General features: G+C 37.7%; 1 protein-coding gene across 1 annotated transcript in view; it reads right to left on the bottom strand.

Moving 5' to 3' along the window:
- The window catches only part of KCNQ1 (potassium voltage-gated channel subfamily Q member 1), a gene marked incomplete at its 5' end in the record, with an annotated part of 329667 nt that overhangs the window by 102973 nt on the left and 201906 nt on the right, over positions 1-24788 (bottom strand). The window contains 2 exons of the mRNA XM_083864290.1: positions 415-509; positions 7079-7154. Coding sequence (XP_083720416.1) covers positions 415-509; positions 7079-7154 — 171 coding nt within the window. The remainder of the gene's footprint in view (positions 1-414; positions 510-7078; positions 7155-24788) is intronic.

Here is a 24788-nt window from a genome sequence, read left to right as displayed (position 1 = left end):
TGCTCAGCATTGATTCCTCTTTTCCTTGCTCTTCTGCAGCTTTCTTGTTGCATCTGTCATCTCAGTCGGCTCTTACATGCAATTCTATCAGAGGAGGTGACAGTATTGCATTCTCCAGGTGTAAAACAGCCCCTATCTTATAGGGATTGCAGTCTATAGTCACAGCTAGCAGGGACTAAGGTAATACACATAAGCCCCAATCATCAGATTTTTAAGCTTTTTGCCTTTTCTTCCCTGTGCGAAAAGAAAACTTTACGCAAATGTCATTTTATATTCACTGATCTGGCACAGTCCTGCCAATATGGCACCTTTAACCCTGGCAGTTTTTTACCCATGGGCCTTGATCATTGCCTAATTTACAATCATCCTCCTGCTGCTGTTTAGGGGTACCAAGATTGGACTTCATTGACATACCTCCTCTGTAGCTCCTTGATTCGCACCATCAGGTTGAGGTGGCCCTGTGAATATTGCTCAATAACATCTCGGACATCATAGGGCTTCCTGGCTTGCTGGAAAGTAAGAGACAAAAAACATGCCCCTAAGTCACAAGGATGGAGGAATTACGTGTGGCAATGTAGATGTTTTTGAAGAGTAAATAGTAAGTTCTTCTAGCACTGTGTAAACACATGGGTTATTTTGATTGTTGCCATGATCACACATTTTTATGGAATAATTCTGACAGTTCTCATTTCATCCACCTTTTTTGTTACTGCAGGTCTGCGTGCCTTTCAAGAGATAATCCACTGAACTGGAGCTCAAAAGAGCTTGGAGCCAAAAAAAAAACTTTATCTGGCACTTTGTTCAGAAGTCTGTGCACACTCTAGTTCCTTCTGGAAATAAGGTTCATACTCCTTGGCCACTGAAAAATAAAGAGGTCGTGCACATGCACAAACCCCTGTTCTCAGTCAGCAGTTGGGGCTCACAGTTCAGGTCTTACTGTGGGAAGTTAAAACACAGTCCTAGAGAAAGGTGCATGACTGATTTTCTCTTCCAGAAAGACTGGCTGAGCTTTCAAAACTGCTGGGAAACACTGGTGCAAGAAATACCCCATGTCTGTAATTTGGACTTCACACATGGGAAAGACTTCATCTGACCTGTTATTAGTAAAACAACTTTTGTGTAGTATAGAGGCAATAGTGTAAAGATAAAGGTAATAGTATCAACCTATAAGACACCAAGACTAACCAGAAAGCAAGTAAACAAACATGTTGAAGGGTAGCAACAAATTAAAGGTATCTTAATCCTACATCTAGAATCTAGAGTCCAATCAGTGCCAGAACTGGAGTTCTCAGCATAGGAAAAACATGAACCTGTTATAACAGGCCCAAAGGAGGCCACAAAGATAATCAGAGGGCTGGAGCACCTCTCCTATAGACAGGGAGAAGAAAAGGCTCCAGGGACACCTCCCTGGAGCCTTTCAGTATTTGAAGGGGGCTTTTAAAAAAGACAGGGACAGATTTTTACAAGGGCCTGTAGTGACAGAACAAGAGGGAAATGGCTTTAAGCTGAAAGATGATAGGTTTAGATTAGGAAGAATATTCTTTAGGAATATTATTAGGAAGAAATTATTAGGAAGAAATTCTTTAGTGTGAGGGTGGTGAGACACTTAAATGGGTTGCCCAAAAGAACTGTGGATGCTCCCCTCCTGGAAACATTCAAGGTCAGGTTGGGAGGGGCCCTGAGCAACCTAATTGGGTGAAGATGTCCTTGCTTGCAGCAGGGGGTTTGCACTAAATGACTTTAAAAGGTCCTTCCCAACCCAAACTATTTTATGATTTCTGACTCATTTGTTATGCTGTTTATAGAAACTCTACAGATAATTTTCAAGGTTTTGTAAAAACCTTGGTAACACTGAGTCACAACTTCTTTCTTGCATCTTTTGAGAACCAGGAAAAGAGTTTTCAGCAGTAGCTTCTAAGATACCAGAATCTGGATCTCTTTTGAAATCTCAGAAGTATTTTGTCAGCTGTACTTCAAAAGCAGGTGTCTCTACACTGCTTTATCTTATTTCCCAAACTTCAGGATTCCCTCAATTCCATGCACTAAATACCTTTTTTTTTTTTTCCTAAGCCAAAAGAAAGTGGGATACCATACAAAAAACAGGCTATGGAGACCGTGACACCCTCATGCAGGTCCCCTGCACCTGCCTGGGAAGTAGCTCCCACATTTCAGGAATGATTCCTTCAAATAACATCATTTCATCAAACAAACCATATTTCAGTCTCACAGATTCCCCAAATCAACTGCAAGCCTTGGGTGAATGTGGGATACTCTCTAGTGGAAGGCTAAGCACGACTGGGAATGGCTTCAATCTAACCAAGGAGCACAGAATTATTCCTGAGCATCCCAACTGCTTACACACACATAAATCACAGCTAACATCCACAAAGAAAGAAATATGATTCTGTGATGGCATAAGCCTGTAAATCTTTCCATGGACTAGTACTGTAAACATGATAATATTAAAAAAAAATAAAATCTTGGATTCTTTTTGTACTATAAATAAGCAAAGAGAAATCTGCAAGTTTGAAAACTGCAGGTTCAAAAAAGGTGTTCAGTAAGAATAAAGATGCAGAGCTTTCTCCTGCCATCCTCATACTCTGATACAGGAGTCTGACAGTAGTGTAGGTATTTCCCTGCCTCTTTTTCATTTACAGGGCTGTTTCTCTCTCTTTAAAACAAGAATAGAAAACCTGGAGTAAATATATTTTATGAATGAGGCTAAACTTCTGAGTATGACTGGGTATTTAAGTCAGTACTGATTTTTCTGTAACTGCTTCATATTGAAAGTTGATCTTCTATGAGAAAATACTCTTGATGTTCACCATATAAAAAACTTGCAGCAGGCAACAAATTAGTATAGAATAGACAAAAGTAGAAAGAAGCCAGTCCCACAGTTTTCCTTAACTGCTTCCCTTCCTTACTTTTGGTCCTCTGTTAATTAAGCAAAACTCATGGCAAAACTCTTCTTAAATACGTTAGAATTTCCCCCATCATAAATGAAAATTTTTAAAGGCACAAAACCCAATGCCAAATATTATATGTGCACTGGTGGCTGTGGCTGTTGTCATTCCCTAGTAACTGCATGGGCAGGGAGGCAAACCTGGGAAAAAGGAATCCAGGAAAGGGGAATTTCTGGGAAATGCAACCAGGTAACATCAAATAAAATGGGCAGAACGCCCTGTGAAGCACAGGACACTGAAATACTTAGTTAAGTACAGCCCAGTATGGAGATCAGAAAAGATTACACACACGATTCATATGAATCACATAATATGATGAACTACAAGACCAAAAATGTAAGATTTTCCAGGGAAATTGTAACAAATCAGGCAACAGTTACATCATCGGTAGAATTGTAACCTGTATTTTTAATTTATGCTATGTATAGGATATTTGCCATGGTAAAAATCATAGCACAAGTTTAAAAGCTATTTTAGAAGGAAATTAATTTACTCAATTGGAAGAATTTACATGGAAAGGAAATGTAAAAAGTTTTCAAAATGAAAATGTGAAATCAGAACTAATTCCTGGTCTCTGTATCTATGATGAATATCACAGTTGTATCCATGTGTATTTTTTTAAGACTTCTAGAAAATTTTTAAATCGGAAAACAAAGGTTATTTACTCATAAATCAAGCTAATGGGATAACTGAGTATGGTGATTTCTCTTGCTGAAATACAGTTGTAATATTAGATTGTGTCAAAAACATCTGCTTTACAACTAATATATAAAATTCTTTTTTGGTAAGTAGGGTGAACAAAGCCTAGAAAAGCATTCATTTCTAAGTCAGCCTTCCTTATAATCTACAAAATCCTTCCTTAACCCAAAGTCATTCACCTTCACTGATGCACAGGCCTTGGGTTGAATGTGATCGTTTGTATAGAATTTGAAACAGTCCTACAGACTTTACGAGAACATAAACACACCCATAAAAAAGGTATTAATTCTTTATAATATTATGCTGGGTTCATGGGTTATACATAGGCATCCTCATAAGGACTATATTTAAACCTAGACTTTGAAATAAAGCCTAAATTTCTCTCCTTCTTTTTAAAGAGGAAATGACACTTCAAAAAGACTTGCTTTTCATGTCCTTTGAAAATCTTTGTATCCCTCTTTAGCTTTTCTTTATTTGTTTCATTTATTTATTTAGTTTTAAACAGGAAGGCTTTGCTTTCTAACTGGCTTTTGTCCTTCTGATGCCATCATCCCCTGTTATTAACTGAGCCCTTCAAAAAATATATCTAGTCAAATTTAGGCCTACAGGTGTGTCCTGCAAACAGCTGGTATAGTTTAAGAACCATGCTGGGTTCATGCTGGGACCCATTTTGCAAAATTTTCCTCTTCCTCTCCTTCTTCCTATGCTGCCCTACTCAAAAGGTTCAGAGGCATCTCTAAAAAACACGCCTTTAAAGTGCTGGTCTTCCTTACTGTTGCAGCTAATTTTAAGCATGAATAGCCCAATGGACGTGAGATGAAATTGGGTCGTGGGTTTGTTGTGGGTTTTTTCAACAGTTACAGGAAGAAAATATCTGGATTTTCTTTTTTCAGAACACATATTTTACATAAATGTAAAGTGTAGGAAGAAAACACCTACTAAAAACCAGCAGCACAGACCTCTTAAATGCTGAAAGATATGCTTTTAAAATGCATCTTCTGCTTTACCAATTCTCAGACATTATATTAGCTAATTAGGAACAGTACAGTCATTGCTTGGCACATGTTAAAACAATTTAATTTCTGATGATTATTTTATGTGCATAGAACAGCTTTACAACATACTTTTGATGAAAGAATAATGACAGTGGTTATTGCTTAATTAGGAGAGATTTTCAAAAGCACCTTGTGGCTTGAATTTCAAGGTGACTTTGTGCATTAAGTTACTCGGGTGCCTTGGAAAACTGTACCTTTGGTGCTCTCCAAGTTTTTAAACTTGATCATAACTTTATAATCAGAAATTATGGAGAAGTATCAGATATTCCCCTACTTTGCAATTGGAGATTCTGCTTCTGAAGAAACAGCAGCGTATCACTTGTACACAGGAGTAGAGACCAAGGATCCACCCCACAAATGACAGTTTTAGTTCTTTAGCAGCAGCTAATATTGATCACTCAGGAAGAAGGAAGACTGCTAAAGAGAGATGAGAGACAGCCCTGTCAAGGGATTTTGTAGATGGCCAGGACTGGGCCTTTTGCAGATGTGAAAGTGAGAGTACAACTGAGAAGCCAGATTAGCAACCGCGATACTGAGCACAAACAAGTTTCAAGTATGAACTGAATAGTCCCATTCTCTTCAGTCAAATGCTTTTTCAGCTTCTATCAAATCATCTGCCGCAGGGGAGTTTCGTTTATTTGCCAGGTGGATAATGTTGCACACAGTGTTCAGGCATTTTCAAAATCTGTTTCTGACAAATACCACTTGGGAGGTAGATCCACAACGTGTGGATTTCTTGTTACTAAGCAGCTTAGTTAATACCATGGCAAATATTTTATGATCTAAATTTATGAGAGCAATGATTCAGTAATTACCACAGAGCAAAGGATCACAATCAAGTTTTAGAATGAAAATAAATTAGATTTTAATGGAACTGGCCACATTTAGGCAATTATTCACACAACAGCAGCAGACACACCACTGGAATGGGTCACATCCCTTGCCAAGTTTCAAGTGCTGAACAGCAAGTGCTAAGAAACTTCTCAACAAAATGACTATAAATATTATCTTCAGGTAGTTGAGACACTGTGCCTTTCTTAATTTTAGTCTAATACTGATAATAAAAGGTGAAATGTGCTAGCAGAAACTTTTTGAAAGCATTCTCTTCAAAACTCTGGATATGGGATGTTTCAGCCATAATGGTGACTATCTGAATACATGATACATAACTAAAGCAATTTTCTGACAAGCTCAGGCAACCTTGGCCATAAATTAGCTCAAGAATTTTAGTAAAAATTAAACTATTCAAAGTAGAAATTTGCTAAAGAATTCAGGCAGTGCTTCCAAATTTCACAAGGAAATCGGAATTGTGGGTTTGTAGTAGCAACAAACTTTGCCTTACAGATATACTGGACTGCTAGTCATCATCATTGTCATCACCATCATAATCTTTTTGATCTTAAATTTTTTAGCCTTCATATTTGAACGAGAAAAGACCCTTTTTGGAGGGTCTAGATCATAGGTGGGATAGCTTTCTGGTTTATTGAAGCAGAGGTAGCTAGGTCATGTATGAAAATGGATGTAGGCAGATCTTTTGCATTTTCAGATGTGAAGCCTGTTCTCTGGAGATTATCCCTTATTAATAATTTTAAATAAGGTAAAGTATTTATTTCCTATATTACATTCACCTTGTTCAAATCAAGCTAAAGGCTGTTGACATGTGTTTTTACTGGATTAATGAAATTGATTTTTGAAACGTTTGCAGTCAGAATTTTTTTTTCCAGACCAGGAAACAAGCTTAATTAGCTACTGTTAAATGCTTATGGCATCACAAGAACACAGCAAGTGGAGTGGCACACGGGAAATGTATCAGTGAGGGCCAGAGGAGGAAAGAGAATCAGTATCTCACTAACTGGGAAGAAGGTCTCCTATGTAGAGAGGAGAAAGGAGAAGAAATGAGAAACCTTCCAATACACTAACAAATTTCCACCTTGGTTTCTTATCAGGACTTCATTATCATTGAGTAAGGGACAGAAACAAGGCTGAGGTAGTATTTTAATCTCTAATCCTACTGACTCGGCATGAAAGCAGCACACAGCTCAGAATTAATGGAGACATACGAGAATGTTTGCACTGCCAGAAAGAGACAGCGATAACAGAGGGCTAAGGGTCAAGTCCATTAGCAGAAAATAACATTTTAATTCAGACTGCATTTCAGAAGTTTAGCCTCTTTCCAGTGCATCCATAGTTGACTAACCTGCTGCGAAACAACCACCCTATTGAAGGAGGGAGAGAATAGTGGGTGTAGATCACCATTACTGAAATGAATTGTGTTAGTCTCTCTTAAGTTTCTAAATGAGACAATGGATCAGGAGAATAAAAGGGTTTATTTAGAAAAGGAGCTTTCTATTCACAACTTACCTGGAACTTTTTTTTTGCCACAAAATACTGCATCCTCCGAATCACCTTGATGGCAGCGCGGTGGTGTTCCCGCAGCCTGTGGGAAAAAAGAGGAGAGTGAGGGGGGAAAGGAGCATCTCCACCCAGACAGTAAATACAGCAGGCTGCAGAAAGTCCTTCACCAACACCTCAACGTGCAGTGTAAGCAGTTGTGATCCAGCCTGGCAGCACAACACACCATTCTGCTGACCTTCCTCGCCTTTCAAGAAGGTTCTGAAAATCCAGATTTTTATCTGATCCATGCTAGGTTTGCACTCATTTCACATCTAAAAGTGGTGTTCATATAACCTCCTTCTGTGTCTAAGCAAACCTTGACGCATCCCTCCCAGTTTCATTTCCACAAAACCCCTCCAAAATCTCAAGTTCCTGCATATCCAGCCATGAACGGCTTTTATACAGTCACTCCAGTTTTTAGGATTTTTTTTGTTTGTTTGGGTTTTTTGAGGTGTTCACTCCACAATTTCTCTACAACATGTTTCTTCACTTACATGATTTTTTTTCCCAAAGAATGATTCAAACAAACAAACAAATAAATAAATAAATAAATTAGAATAAATAAATAAAAAACACTTGAAAGATTTTTGATTTGTTGACTGCTAAACAATCCAAATAATCATGTGGTTGCTGGATCTACATCTACATACATATTCATCCCCAAGCTGAACAGTAACTTAATATAATGACAAAATAATCTGACAGGTCTTTAAAAAACATATGCACCTCTTTATGCACATGATCTGACAACAGAATAAAAATGAAAATAGCTTGCTCATTGTGCTTTTCAATGACAGATTTTCATAGAATCTGATATTATTTTTCAAACTGTGCCTTAAAACCAACAGTTATTTCAAAATTTTCAGAGCTTGGAAAAAAGATGAATTTTCTTTCTTAACATTAAAATATAATATCAGACATTAAGCCAATTATTCAGACTGCTCATTCTATTATTCAAGATGCATCTGAATGACATCACAGCACCATCTTTATTTCCATTTTAACTGCATGGACATCTAGTGTTTCTAATCCTCATCCCAAACAGACTTCTAGTGATGGCTTTGGGGAGCAGCTGTAAAAGCAGTTAGGTGTTCCAGATGTTTTATCTTTATAAACTTATTATTAGTAATACTGATAGACTGGCATACTGATAGACTGGCATACCTTGCAGTGCTTTCTGTCCGTACTGAACGTGACAACAACACTCATACTCACTAAGGGATGGAGAAGTCATATGTAAATTCTATAAAAATTCATGCAAGTTTGGGTCTTTAGTATGTTATAGCATGGTATCACCCAAGTCTCTTCAGTGAAATATAACCTAGAATTCTAGTGAGTATTCAGGTGTTTCCCCAGGATAGATCTCCCCCAGCAAATAAAAGTTCTGCATGTGCAAAAGGATGTCTGTCTGTCCTCTGAAGAGGTGTAGCTGGGGTGTTCCCCTTTTTGAAAACTCACACTTTTTAGTAGGACAAGAACATTCTGCAAAGCCAAAAGCAGAACCAAAAGCGCCATCATTTCCTACTTCTAGCTATTGCCTCTCAGGTGGGTTCTTTCTGTTACAGAAATTGTTCAGATTTAGCAATGAGAGAAAAGATTATTTTCTCCAGAAATAGCATAAAATACATTGCTTTTCAAGCTAATAATATACAGCTTTTCACCATAGGTCTACTGATGACTATCCCCAAGTGTATTTATATAAATCATCTGTACCTCAATAATTATGCACCAAACCTGTAGTTGGATCTGCATAGGAAGCACTTTCCCTCTTACCACTTTCCTGAGGTGTCTCAGAGACACTTGTCCAGGCCCCTGCTCCCACAGATCTGATTGCAACATCATGGTTCAAGTTACAAAAATGAAAATTTGCTACTCCTGCCTGGAATGGCTGTATGTCTGGATCAGTTCCCAGTGGACAGTGTTAACCTAATGCTAGTTCAGGGCACCCCTGTTCTGTGAGCCTGTGCTGCATCATTCTGCTGCTAAAGACTTGGAAGACTTCCCCCAAACCCAAGGAAATAAAGTGTTTGGGCTTTTAAGTTCTGCCTCACAGAGATGGGAGCCAAAAAGGTAAACACTGTTTAATTTTCTAGTAAATATCAAAGGTATGATATCATGCAGCTATACATCCTATACATAAAAGCACACAAAAACATCTTTTGACAAATAGAAATACATTTGAATTGCCATAAAACTGCTTGTAGTGTTTAGGTTTATGCCTCATTTCCTCTGGGGTGTTCTTCACAGTCCATTATTTCTGAGTAAAACATTTTTCTTTGGGACAGCCCGTCACCAGTGGAGCACACCAAATCCCTCATTCTCTATCTAGAGGACAAATCCCATCTATAAGCAAGGCAGGAGGATAATAAAAATGGTATTTGCCATTCAGTGAAATAAAAAAGCTACACAACCAAAATGATTTTCCAATGCAGCTATTCCCCATCAATCATTTGTCAGTGCTAACATGAACTACCATGCCAGGAGGGAAAGTTAATATTCTCATTTTAATCCTTCCCATTTCCAGCTCCAGTAGGAAGTCTTACAGTAAGCTTGTTTCTGCTTATGCTGTATAATGTAATTCTGCACAACAGGCTGTCCTGATTCCCCAAGATTAAATGCTTCTGCGATGAGAGAAGGGAATAAAGAATTTAATTAGTAGCCAAGGTTATGATTCATGGTTGTTTGATCTCTTTGGCAAACTGGTAGCAAATGCTTTAGTAAATTGAGAGCTTAACCATTAACTGGTGATATTTGTTTGTTCAGCCACTTGTGACATCTCTGAATTTTGGTTACAGAGGGGCTGTCTGCAGCCTCTGGGCACATGGAGCACGCTTACACGTGAGACAGGTACTCAATGCATTACCGCCCCCGCTTCTGTGAATATTTTATGCTTTTAGGAGTGTGGCTGGAAATTACCTCACCTGAGCATGCTGCCAGAGCACAGCACCTCACCTTCCTGGTGTGTCCACCCCACAGCTGGGGGGAGACACCCTCTGGAGAGGCACTGCTGTGCACAATGAGTCTCTGATGGCAGCATAGAAGGGGTTTTCAGGGACTGCTGGGGTACTCCAGAGAGCCTTTCTGCAGCCATGGAGCTGCGTGAGCTAAGCTCTCCTGCAACTGCAATCCCTCATTTTCAGATGTTTAGTTTTGCTTGACTTTGGGGAAAAGCTTGTTGGATAAGTGCATTAGCAACAGGGTCAGCAGGCCTTTTGCCCTTTTGGCATCAAAGCTATTTTCCTCTCCTGAGCATTCATCAGGCTTTGAGCTTCATTGTCACCATACCCATTAATATCATAACTGACGTCTGAAGGAACTTGCCAAACACTGTTTGACTGATTCTAATAACCAGCAGCATGTTACCTTAAAAAATAATATACACAGAATGCCTTTAAAATCAAGCTAAATGTTATTATATCTGATACTGGACAACTTCTCAGTCTGCACCTGCACCCTTCTGAAGAAAAACTGCCAATAGCTTTCACTGGCTACCAGTAATTTTCTTTCTTAATATGAACAAGACATCAAGATTACCTCGAGTACAGCACATGCTATGTGACATTTCTCATGGACTTAAACTCACAAAATTAGGTCCTGAAGCCACCAAGGAATCTTTGTTATAACCCTTAGGAATCCAGAAGGATGAAGAAGAATATAATGTATCAAAACCAGAAGACCATCCTAGCTGTAATAGGGCCAACAGATTTACACAAACCTACATTATTTGCAGGTATAAACTAGGTCTGCTTTATATATGCACTGAAAAACAACCTGTTGTGGATGCAGATGCTATTCAAAGCATAAGAAATGAGGACAAAACAACCTGGCAACAAAATACAATGGATTGAGCACTCATATCAAAGAAGGTGGCCTGGCAGAATTAAATGACCAGAAATGCTTAGTTTTTCCTGCCTCCTTTAGTTGTTAATATACTTAACCTACAACCAGTCACTTGAAAGAAATCTGGTCTCTTCATCAGTCCATCAGAAATCTGAATTGGAATTTCACTTAAATTGGAAAATGAGCATGATGAAATACTTTATGTAACTCAACAAACATTCTCATTTGGTTGGAAAGTTGTTATACATTATTAGATGAACTGTTGCAATTCAGATTTCCATATATTTGACTGCATATTGTTCATTTTCCCCAACACAATCAGCCAAAACCTCAGTAGGTTTCCAAAGCTGTGGCTCATTCCCCAGTCCCACACCCACTGAATGTCCACTGTACAGTCAGCACACATCTGCCTTCTTCCTGCCAGGGGACATGCGGGGCCACCCCAGAAAAATGCTGTGGGACAAAGGCTAAACTTTTTAATTGCAAAAACTGTGTGGCTTAATGAAAAAGGAGCTAAGCAGGTGGATGATTCAGTTGCTCTATGATTCAAGAAAGATAAAACTTTTTTTTTTTTTTTTTTTTTTTTAAATTAAGCTTTACTAGATTAGTTCCTCATTCTGAAATAAAGGTATTTTGAAAAAGAATCGGACAGGAAAAACAAATATTAAGTAAAAAAAATTATTGTCCTTACAAAGCTGCTAAATTTTACATCAAACCCTTAGTAATTCCATTAGAAGTTTGTTCCCCTTTTCATCTCAGGAAGGTGTTCTACATATTGGTTTAGTGTTAACAGAAATATTAAAGCAACAGGGCAGAGGAAAGGTGGTGCTAATTTCCTATGTGTAACACTTGCCTTTTTGTTCATGTGCAGAACATTTCATTATTGGACTGTAATGTCTGGCACAGACCTCCCAACATACATGGACTCTGATATTATCGGAGCTAAAAGGTCAATGCTGTCTATTCAGAATGAGTTTAAAAACTCAGTTGGAGAGAGCCACAGATTTATAATATCTTTTACAAAATGCCCATTTCTCAGTAAACCCAACACTGATTTGAAGTCAGGCTCAGTTTTTAAAACCTATTTAAATTCTCTGCAGTCATCTTAAATTTCTGACTTGGGACAGGGTAAAGTATTAAGAAAGAAGACTGAAGTTGGTTGGCCCGAAGCTTTTGGCAGTAATCATTATTTAGATTTGAGCTTTATCTTTAATGCATCAGTTTTTAATCATATGTTGTGCATGTGAACTGAAGTCTTTTTTTTCCGTTCAGGCACTGAAAAACATTCCTTGTCACAGAATCTGGTGGATGATATTCAGAGTAACTACATTAAGCCATTTCATTAGTGCATTTAAGTCTAATGAAATCTTCCATCCTTAGTCCTCCAGGCACTTTAGGTATAGAATTTGCTCAAGCTTATTCTATCATTCCCTGCCTATTCCCAGTTGATGGGAATCTCTCTGCACTGAGCTATATTTTAGATGCTGAAAATTGGAAGAGATTAGGTTGCTGTGTATTCTGAAACAGGAAATACTTGATCACCATACCCAGGGATAAAATCAGAATCACTGATTATTTCCAATATTGTTGACTACTCAGTTTCTCCTTTCATTTGTTGCTAGTTTAGCAACTGTTATTTGCCATCATTATGATCAGTTTAGTGAGGGCTCTCTACACATAGCCCATAAGTGATTTGCAAAAACTATCTTAAGGATAAACCAATAAAAGTTGCCTGGAAGTGTTAGAAAAGTACGATGACATCTGAAGAGCAAAACAGTTAGAAATCTGAAGTTTAATTAAATGGGCTTAGTTTGCACAGAATCACAGAACGGTTTGGGTTGGAAGGGACCTTAAAGATCATCTCATTACAACTCCCTGCTGTGGACAGGGACACCTTTCACTAGACCAGGTTATTCAGAGCTCCTTCCAACCTGACCTTGAACACTGCCAAGGATGGGGCACCCACAACTTCTCTGGGCAACCTGTTCCAGTGCCTCACCACCCTCACGTTTCTTCCTCATACCTCATCTAAATTCACTATCTTTCAGTTTGAAGCCATTTGCCCTTGTTCTGTCATTACTTGCCCTTGTAAACAGTCTCTACATCTTCCCTGTAGGTTCCCTTCAGGTACTGGAATTTACTAAATGCTCCCATAACATTTTCAGTGTAAGCAAAGTTAGAAACTAGTGACAAGACAAATCAAATTTGGAATTAATCTTTCCCCCCATGGTTGTCACCATCAGTATATTCACAGGTTTAAATTCAATAGAACTGCAGAAATAATAGGTACAAAGAACAAGAAGAATCACAAGTAGAAGGTAAGCTAGATTTTTAAAATTTTTTTGGTCTCAGCATTCAAAGGCGTTTTAGTAATTACTGGCAACCAATCTGTTTGTGAAAGATTCACATCTGCTGAACTCCTGTTCATGCTTGTAAATTAGCTATGAATGGGTAAGGTTTCATCAAATGAATTTGTTATCTAAGCACTGAATAATTCAACAACAATAGCTAATTATTTCTATGAAGACATTTGATGAATAATTTCTATAGAACAGAATGTTTCAAGGGTTTAATTTCAAAAATAAAAGTTTTTTGACTTAAATGCATGTCTTATAATTTCTGTTCCCAGCCTAGGGGAATGCAAGGGCTGACTTCCATGGGAGTATCAGTGATTCCAAATTAAAAAATTGCTCTGCAGGAGTAATGTCAAATTCAGGCTTTTGGTGAACCCTTCAGCCAGTAAACAATTTGATTATTTACTAATTGTGAACATTAGCCCACGGGGATTTAGCTAAAGTTGAATTAACATTTGTACTCTTCTTCCCCCACTATGTAATTTCCCAACTATATGTGGTTGGTCTTTTTTATTTAAAATATGTAATTTTAAAACCACAGTCATCCTTTAATGGATTTGTATTTTATTCTACAGCAGCTTTCATGTCTTCCTTCTCAAAAGTCATGGGTTTAACTGAGAAATCCTTTCATGTAGTTAGAGCAATCCTCTCTTCTCTACAGATAGTCTGACTTAGCTTGATTTGGCTTGCAGATTTTTAACAGACATACAAAGAAGTACAAGTTTAAGAAATAGCATCTCCTTTGGGGGGGGGATTTTGTTGTTTTAAACAAAAAATCCCCCCAAAATACTTCTCAACTAGACCTAAGAGGATCCAGAATAGCTAATCAGCATAGGATTTTGGAGCGCCACACTTAAATTTGTTCAGCTTTCCTTGGGGGAAATGGTCCAGCATGCTGAATGTCTAGAACCAAGACAAACTGCTGAAGCTAGAATGAAGATCAGGTGTAGGTTTTCAGAACTAATGGCATGCTGGGGCAAACAGATGTAGCAACATATTTCCTCTGTGGTCTGCCCACAGTGATGAACACACCCTTATGAGGATAGTTTGTATGGAAATCAGGCAACAGCAAGACATCTCTTGTAGATCCTAAATCATCTTTGCTGTATATTTTCACAATTCCATTTTAACTTAGGCCAGTTACTAGGACATGAAGAGCTGCACAAAGAACATGGGAAAAAATAGGAAGACAAAATTATCTTTGGATGGGATCAAAAAGCCACATAAAGAAAGAAGGAAAAATATACAAGCCAGTTCCCATTTTGCCAGAATCAATTATTGTTTCGCAGCTTTGGTGATGTCATTATCAAATACCAATTGATATTGATGTCCATATCAAATCACAGAGAACCTTTATTCAGCTCTTCACTCTGCATCACTGAGTTGGAAGGCTGTTGCTTTTTCACACAGTTCCAAGGCCAAACAATTTGAAAGTAGTGAGACACAAATGAGATCACAGATAAGTAAATAATAATGTACAGCACTCTTACAGATGCAGTCTGACACATTAAACTCCTTTTTCTAAAGAAGCTGAATTCAGAACACAACAGAGGGTTTTGTTCAGTAGACACAGGAAGCCATGGGCATTATTATTTTGCCTCCTCTGGTTAAAAGCCATCTTTTCAGATTAAAAATAATATTTTTTGAAGAACTTTTCATTTATAGCTCTGAATTATACAAAGAAACGCAGGGCTACACTCAGAGGCATTAGGAAGAAATAACCATATTTCCTCTGGCTACTTGCCTCTCTATTGTTTGCCTATTAAACTTACAATAACCTTTGAATATTTAACTGGCTGATGTTACACTACTTCATTATGCTTGAGGAGTTGCTCACACTACACAGTAGCTTTTTGCTGTGCTCATTGTAGGGAACTACAAGGCCCCTGCAAACCCAAGGCTGAGTTTGACTTTTCTGTTTGGCTTAAATTGCATTGCTCAGAATGCACCTCAGATACAACTTGTACACAAAAGTATTTAATGCTGAATATGAGATGTAAAAGCATCAAAATGTAACCTATTGAGATTCCTCAACTATTTGTTTCTATTCTCAATTATTTGCTTCTACTCTACATAACACATGCTAATTTAACATATGCTGTATCTCACATCTTAATTAGGACTCATCTTGTGCTACTACTGCTGCCATCCCATTTAACCTTTTGTTTTGAGACAAAAGAAATAAGCTTTCATTGGGTCAGCTACTGACGCAGTTCATAGGGATCCATGAAAGGTCAAAGCAATATTGTGTTATTTAAACCTAACACAATAACTTTAGCCAGAACCCCCTTCACTTTTTTCCCATATCTCAGTGATATGTGTATTTTCAATAACGGTGAATAGATGTAAAAATTTTGTCCCTTATTTGTAAAACCAATCACAGGCAAGAGGTTAGTTACTTATACATCTTCACAAATTCAACTACTTTGCCAAGGCAAAGTAAAGAATCTCAGCTGCTCAACACACATGAAAGTCATTGCATTGTTGTGATTGAAGAAAATGAAGCAGGTCTCCTATTGAAGAGACAGGAATTACAGCAGGAAAAATACCTGAAGGCCATTGAAGTGAATAGGAGTATATAAATAATTATCAAAATCAGTGATGAAACTATTTCAGAAGTCCTAACACTTTCACGTGATTTTTTTATAACTGAGGAGATTGGAAAATTCTCCTGCTCCTCAGTAACTAAAAGGAGAAGGTGGAAGTTGCTGCCTGAATTCTGAAATCAAACTGTATCCAAACCCTGCACCATTCCCAGAGGAATCCACTGAACAACACGAAGCCAAACTCTGCTCTTGTTTTCACCATGGGACAACAGAAGGGACTGGGAGCTGATGGGCTGTTAGGTCACCTTGGCTCCTGGCCTGTCATCTCTGTAGGGGCTCTGGATGTTACTTATGCACAGTGATATAAGTGTGTTCTCACAGCTGCACTTTTTAGTGGGTGTAGCCTCCAAAAATAAACTGATAGAGGACTGCAAAGTCGAGGGTGTTGCTACGGTTTGTGCAAGCTGCAGTGAAAAGCATGGCAAATGGTGAAAGATGGCACCAGCACAAGGGGACTTCGCTTCCCTTGTCAAAGCCATCACTTCAGGGAAAAAAGGCAGTTACAAATGTAGTTCAAAACTGCAATTTTTGCAACTGGAAGCATTCTCCAGGATTTGTTATTTTACAATGGTGGGGAAACACATGGGATTTCAACTTGTGGAGAACAGCCTTTCCCTATAAATCACAGAGTGTAATCTGAAACCTAGAAACAGCACAGGGGCTCACATTTATGGATTTAAAACAGATGAAGAGCAAGCATGCTCTTAACCCTTTCCCCATAATTCCTTCCCAGTACAAAATAAAAAATGAATATACAAATACTGAACAGAAATTAACTTGGCAAAAATCAAGATTAATACAATTCTGTAAACACTGAATAGTTTAGACTTCCCTAAGGACACAAGCACAGAATTGTGCTAAAGCAAAGCACTGTAAAAACTGTTAGAGCATAATCCAGTCTTTGGACTGTTCTTTCATCAACTTTTATTTAAGCAGTTTATCTTACTGAGATTAGGATCTCTCCTATAGAGCAAGACCTGGCAAACACAGGCCTCTGGTTTTGAATATCAGGCTATATTTCACTGGGAATGAAGTAACTAGCAGCCTGTCATCTCACTATAATGTTATAAACTCCTTAATCAGGCAATAGGAGAACTAATACTTACATATTAGTAATAATTTCTCTTCAAAAATATGTAAGAGCATTAAGATGACATGTTGTTTATTTATTGTTCCTTAAGATCCCAAATCATTTCTGTATCAGTTTAGCCTCTCCTATGGCTCACTGGACAAAAACCCAAAACCCAGCAAAGCCTGTTCCAACTTGAATCCTAAGGCACAGCCTTCTTCTTGATCTTTTTTTTTTTTTTAATTTAAATAAAAAAACCACAATGTAAAAGAATGGACTGGAATATCAGCATTGCCAAGATGCATTAGCCTATACCTTGTCAGAGTCAGAGTTCCTGTACTTCCAGAAATTCACTCACATACATAACACAATGGTGTGATTAAAACCAGAAATGGGCCCAGATTGAAATGAAGTATGATGGTATGTCATGTTAAATCTCTACCCAGTGTAACATTTTAGAGAAAACTCTAAACCAACCATCCCAGCACAGTTGACATGAGAAGAGGAAAAATAATTTTAAGCCTACTGCAAGATCACTCATCTGCAGACACAGTATTTGCCTGTGGTAATTTAAGCTCTGTCCCTTTATTGGCTGCAGTTCAGTGAAGTGGTACTTTTGTCCATGTCTCTTGATGAAAAGCCAGGGTGCCTCTGGGCTTCACTGAAAAGGTGGCAATTGATGGAAAAAATATGTCTAAAGTGGCAATGATGGGCACCTGAATCTTTTTCAAGTGAAGAAATAGCTACCTGAGAACAGTAGAAAAATGCATCATGAAAAAGAATATAACCTTAATTGCTGGGCATGTTGGGCAGCATCCAAACTATAAAGTCGTGGCTAGAATTTTGTGCTACAATAATCAGAGGGGCAACCTGAAAAAAATCTGAGCTCTTTTGAAAAATCTTGCTAAAGCTCTTTTATGTAATTGCAGTTGCAAAAAAAGATTTTGGGAAAACAGAGAGTGTAAGACCAAAAAATTATGCTACTAGCCCAGTTCTGTCCTACAACCAACATTTGATATGTCAAATGGTGTGTTAGCAGACCTCCATAACCACAAGAGTCATGTCTTTTATTTTCAAACCATTTCAAACCAAAGACTGATTTATCACAAATGCACACTTTGTGGAAAACTTAAGATTAGACCATCAATGGCTCCACCTTCATCCTTTTATTGCTAAAGCTTTTTCAAGCTACAGTCCAAGTCCAAGTAGACCACCCAATGCCTCACTTTATTCCTGCAGATGCTCAGATCCAGACATCATCTTTGTCTCTTGTGAACCCATGATGATATTGGTATACAAACCCCACTGGAATTTCCAAATATGTGCATCAGACTATCTAACTAGGTGGGGATGGATACACATTTCTGAAAAATCTCATGAGACCATCTAAATTACTGCGATACCCTGACCTATTCCATATGCACAAATTCTGTGAGTAAGAAGGAAGAGGCACTTTACATCTTGAAAGCCACTAAAAATAGGGACTGCATCACATTTACTGAATTATGTATTCCAAACAGATGGATAAACCCTTCTTCAAAGCACATCCAAGGCAAAAGTTCCTGCCTAAATGTAAGAAGTTGCATTGAAGTCCCCATCTTGCCACAGTGGGTACAGGATTATGTGCATGAAGTCAAGGGGAGAACACAGCCCTGAACCTGCACACTGGCCTGGCATACCAAGGAATCAGTAGAAACTCAGAAAATTTGTACATACAAGAAGACATTTAAGATAGCAAATGTACATTATATATGGTGGAGGATTCTAGATACACACTTATTTATTAGGTTAATGTCTTCTGTGTGGAAAAATCTGACCTGAAACATCCAATTACTCTTGTTCAATCTAATAGTTAAGAATACACTGTGTTATTACTACTGCAAAAAGGCAGGGAATTTTATGAGCTGATATGCTGGAGACAGAAACTGGCTGGGACTGACTACTCTGGTATGCGAACTCCGTTTCTTTCTATGGCTTCAAAGCACAAGCACAACTCAACAATGTATTTTTTTTAACTAGAATTATCCTCTAGTAAGTTACATATGGAAAGCAGAATGTGTTTTAATTATTTTCCCCCTCTTAATTAAGAAACTGTTAACAAGCCCAGCTGTATATTTCAATTTAATTTCTGTTACATAGAAAAAAATATTTTTCTTAGTATTCCTATTTCATTGGGTAAATATGTGATGATGTGTACAGAACGATTAACAGTTGAATACTTTGTTAGAAATATCAGATTACTTTGTAACTTTACAGCCTTGCGACACACATTTTTGCAAAGCAATAACTCCTCAGTAAGGATTGAGCATCAGCTCAGTTACATTCAGTGCAGGGAACAGAAAGGCCTTGATGCCAGGAAGTTTTAGGTGGGCTTTATCTATTCTAGAAATACTAGAATTTCCCTTTTTGTTTGTAAAACAGATGCACACTTTCAAGTGTAAAAGAGGTAGAATCAGGGGTTACCCAAACCTTCAGCTGCTTCAAATCAGAACTCCACTGATTTAATTAGGCAATCCTGAAAGTCTTACTTAGAGCGCTGCATCAGGCTCTCATCTCCTCTTTTCTCTCCATATCCCTGTCATATCCCAGTGAGCCAGCTCTCTTCCTACCCACCATCCTTCACATTAGCTCTTGGCCTCTCTCCTCCTCTGACTTTTCTACACTCAGATTTTTCTACTTTATGTTTTCTGGATCTGTCCTGGGGCTCCTCCTCTCTCTTGTATCAGTCAAAAGTTATTTGTCCCCATTTTTCACAGCCCTTCATAGCTTAACTGTGACTTCAGCCATCAAATCTCAGAGCTGTCTTCACTCTGTGTGCCACCACCCAATAATCATGCAAATGTCTTTCCACATTTCCTTTCTTGTTGCCTTTTACCAACCAATTCTGCAGCAGAACATTTTCCTATTTCTCCTTACTCTGGTTCCTCATCATTTTCTTGGCAATTGAACACAATGCAGAGAATATAATCCTCATATCTTGAGGAGCACAAATGCTGAGGAGGAACATAGTAAAATAAGGCTTTCATTGCAGACATTGGTTTTGCAACCATGCTTTCTGTGCTAAACAAACAATACAAATGCCTTAAAACCAATCAAAAACTTGTTATTTCAAACTTTTGCAAGACCAGAGTTGTTTTGGAAGAAAAAGGACTTACCAAACCTAATTAGCCCTTCTTAGTAAGCACTTTGCAGACACAGTGCAGTACAAGGCCATAAATTATGCTGTTTCTGACTGATTTTTTCATTAAAATATCTATTTATATAAGCCAACATACATAGTAATTAACACACAATATATGTCTACGAAAGCAAATTCCAAACAGGAACTGGAGAAAAAAGGAGTAAAATTTGATTTTGAAAACACTGAAATTAAGAAGGTATTTTAAATTGATAAGGAAGGTGAGGAGGAGACTTTCAATAGACACCTCAGTGATACCTCACTGAAAATCTTCTGAGAAAGTAGGGAAGTGGGAAATGGGAAAAGTGCACTGAAAATCAGTAGTACTTTTCTACCAGCTACTTTTACACCTTGCCTTTATATGCATGAGTTCTTCACAGTCCAAGAGCAGAGAGGAGAGCAGGCTAAGCATATGCAGGAACACTGAAACAAAACTAGGTCCATTTGTGGTCTAGAGCTTCATGGAAGCCTTTATCAGCACTGAAGGTACTAATGCGCAATGCCACCCTCATATCAAGAGCAAAGAGTTGACTTCACACTTCACATTGTTCAGGTCTTTAATTTCAGTCTTCATCATTAAGCCCTGCTCACTTAGGGGACTGAGAACCAGTTTTGAGCTTTGAAACAATATCAAAAAGAGCGAGCATAGCCTTATCACACCCCTGGAAGAGCTTTCTGTCTGGGTTTTATGCTGCCTTCCTCCCTGGCTAGGATGCTTTGAGGAAACCAGCCAAGGGTATTCCATCTGTGGATGGTGTGGTTTCAGCTAAACTAGGCTCCAGGGCTGTGTTTTCTCTTCCCCCTCACTTGCCCTTTTTATTTGTATTATTTTCCCCTCCTTTCAGTTTATAAAAGCATGCTCTCAGCAGGTCAATCTACTGAGACCTTAATGGGAGCCTGAAAAACACCACAGTTATTTGTGCAAACAGGTAATTATCAAGGCTTTTCCACATTTGAAAGTGCAGGTGATATTCTCCCTGCTCCTCTCTTTTTTTCCCCTACATAATTTTATTACTCAATTTTTGCATAGCTTTTAGAATACAGAAGAAAGAACATCCACTAGAAGAAAATTAAAGTTGCCTTTCCACCCAGCACCTTTGAGTTAATATTAATTTTCTTGGAATTTGATGATAAACAAATTATGTGTCCTGAATTCCACTTTAAAATCCCATTAAATATCCTGCAGTAAGCAAATGCCAGGCTACAAGAGTAAATGTCACATTAAAATATGTTACAAGTAGTGGCAACCCGGTATTTATTGGCCTGCAGGTCTGCAAGTCCCTTTTTGGCCTTGAAGTGTCTGATCCTGTGAAAAGCTGTGGCCCAATGGGATAATCAAATAATTAATATAGTTGTATATTTTCTCTTCCTTTGCAGGTTCTTAGAGTAGCTTGGCTTACATAGATACAGCCTTTTCTGGAGGATTTTGTGTGTAAAATATTTGGATCAGGAAAAAACTTAGAAGTTTGGTGGTATTTATAGCCTGATTTTGAATTGTAATGTCAGCAATCAGTTTACAGATGTTTTGCTTTGTGTAAGAACTGGACAGATTTACAACTTTTCCACAGGCAAGTATAAAATGCATTAATTACTCATTGCTTGTTATTATTTTCTTATCATCAATAGGATATTTTCTTACCATTGATGGTGGACTTGCAGTATTGGGTTAATGGTTGAACTTCATGAATTTAATGGTCTTTTCCAACCTAAATGATTCACTGATCATGTTTTAAATGAAATAACAGTCTGGTCAGAATACAAGGAAAACCAAGCTGATAAACTGCCTGAAACTCAACCAAACCCAGACAAATTGCAAACAAGTTTGAGTGACTACAGCCAGAGAGACTCCATCCTGGAGTGCTGTAATGGGAAGCTCTTAAAAATCTGTGTTTGTTTGCTGCTTTATACAAAAACGCTGAGCCAGGCACAGCCAGCTCCTTGTGGGCAGCAAACGCCTGATGACCGTGCATGACATAGAGACTCTGCTGTGCCTGTCAGGGGTCAGGGGCTCAGTGAGGACTTTTTTCAAGCCAGGGCTGATGTCTGTTGGGGAGCAGCTCTGGAGCTGTGACTGCAGCTCACCCGATCGCAATTTATCCCTGTAGCAATGCCAGTAAGAGGCCTATGAGAAGTTATGGCCTATGAAAAGTCACATCTCTTAAGAACAGCAGAGCTTAACACACAAGGCAAACAGGCTTTCTGCACATAACTGACAACTTCAGCCCCTAGCACTTCTTGGTAGAACTGGGCTTTTTTAAACACTAAATAAATTCCTAAAGATGCAAACAGACAACTAAAAAACACTCAGGCAAACCCTACCAATTACTCATCTATCTCGGAGTTGCCTTATACTGATAAAAGTCTGGTCTTTAATTGAAACAAAAATAATTTCACTTGATCTCAGACCAAACCAGAAACAATTGGTTTGGTCTTGGAATTTTACATTTAAAAAGGCATAAATATATTTTCTTCGCACTAATTACTTCTGTTTGCCAGTCAAGACATAAAGCACCTACGATAAAATGCCACAATAAGGAACACATTTGTAGAATTTCCAGTCTGAATTGGAAGCAGAAAACAAACAAACAAAAAATCAGCTCAAAAGCTTTTCCCTCAAAACTTTCATGACACAGTTTGAAAAACCCAAGAGATTTGGATGAATCTGAAAGGCTCCACATGAGGCAATTTTTGCTCAATTCTCTGAATGTTTATCCACTGCTACTTTATTGAGATGACTAAGAAACATCGCTCTCTAGAACACATTTTCAAATTTGTCTTACTTGTGCTGTAAACAGATGCCTTCTGCCTATGTTTAAATGCAAGTCTAAATACACCTAAAAATACTTTCCGTTTTCTAAGTTTAAATATGATCCTCTTTTGAACAGTATTTACATGTGTTGTCTGTGTGTGTACATGCACAAACCAGACAAAGTAAAGCAACAACAAATAAAAAAGATTTTTATTTGTATAATTATGCAATTAAATTGAATTTATAATTTTTTTTCCCTCTCAATTCCTTTGTTTTTCCCAGAGGTATGTAAGGTCCTGAAATGCTTTATACCAGACAAATACCTGTAGCTGATACCTGTAGCTGTTTTCCAGGCACACACTGGCACCAAGCTATTAGGACAATTATTTGTTTGCAGTCAGGTCTAAAATAAAGGCCAAATAAAATCCTAAATACTTTTTTCACATCTGAATGGTTTCTTGAATCCGGGCTGAAGTGAATGTAGTTACAATGTATTTTAGTGAACAGCAACTGCAGAATTGCTGAACAGCTCTTGCAGCTTAAAATTCACATTCCAATAAAATTAAAGTGCTAATTGGCTGCAGACAGTATTTTCTAGTATAAAGTGCTATCCCAAAGCTTGTTTTTATTCTGATACTCAAAATTATTAAAGTAAACCACTATAAAGTTAAACTTCAAATGCAGTAATAAGTATTTGTTTTATAGTTATGGCTGCATCACAAATTAAGCTATACAAACTACACCTGGACATCCCTTTCCCTTACTGACTCCTTACAAGGTAAGTAGATATAACAAAGCTAAAACCCCCTATCTGGTTTCCAAGAGACAGGTTTTTATTATTTTGAATTTCATAGATATGAACTTCTAGATAAAAAATCGGATCTTCCTTTACTTCACATTAATCAGCACAACACAAAATGTTTTATCAGTAGCAATAGCACAATCTTCACTGTTTCAATTGAAAAAGATAGCTTTAATTTCTGCCTGTGTGTATATATGAATATATATTTGCTTGCTTATTATTGGAATGCTTCTACTGAACCATAGAGTTCTCTTTCAGGTAAGAAGAATATTAAGAGTAGTTGGTTGGAAGGAAAAAGAAATGGAATACAAAATGGAGGAAATACTGTATCCCCTAAATGAGGTCAGGCCCTTTCAAGTTTGTTGGTTTTTGCAAGGATTTGATATACAATATATAAGCTTCAAGATGCTTTTTCATTTTAAAACATGCAGATCTGAACATAACTTGAAGGCTCAAAGGCTAGAAGTCCAAGAACCCTCTTCAAGTCAGTGGCAATTCATAGAATTTTCATGAGAGAGCTAAAATAACTGGTATGAATCCACGGGAACAAAAAATCTGCCCTATTGTGTGTTACTTGGTTACTAAGACAGCCTTAAATAAAAACATGTGGATTATATAATAACATATAATTGTTTAATTTTTGTAATGTACCCTCACCTAAGTAGATAATTGGCAAGGAGGACTGAACATGAGAACTTTTGACCTGAAATTGCTCTTTTTTTCTGAACTCAACAAGAACATGCTCTCTGTTCTCTCAACACTTAAAACAATTTACAATGGTCATGTTTTTTTTATTTAAAAGATGTGTTTAGAGAAGATTGAATAGTTCTTGGAAGCTGATGGAAGATATCCAGCAGAGTGGTATCTATCTTGAAACAGGAAAAATTACAACATAGATGCTGGCATTGACAGCGCTTAAATCAATATTCTGGAAGTATCACATGTATAATTACCTGTCAGTGAAAAAGAACCATGAGAATGTTAAGAAAATGCCATTTTAGCTTTGTTCTTCTCAGACATGTGTGTTTCTCTCACACATTTACTACAGGTAAATGTTCAAATATGCATTCACACCAGTT

This window comes from Zosterops lateralis (assembly GCF_965231275.1).
Source record: "Zosterops lateralis genome assembly, chromosome: 6".
NCBI lineage: Eukaryota > Metazoa > Chordata > Aves > Passeriformes > Zosteropidae > Zosterops > Zosterops lateralis.
Note: the sequence above shows the minus strand (reverse complement) of the source record. Positions and strands in the feature narration are given on the sequence as shown.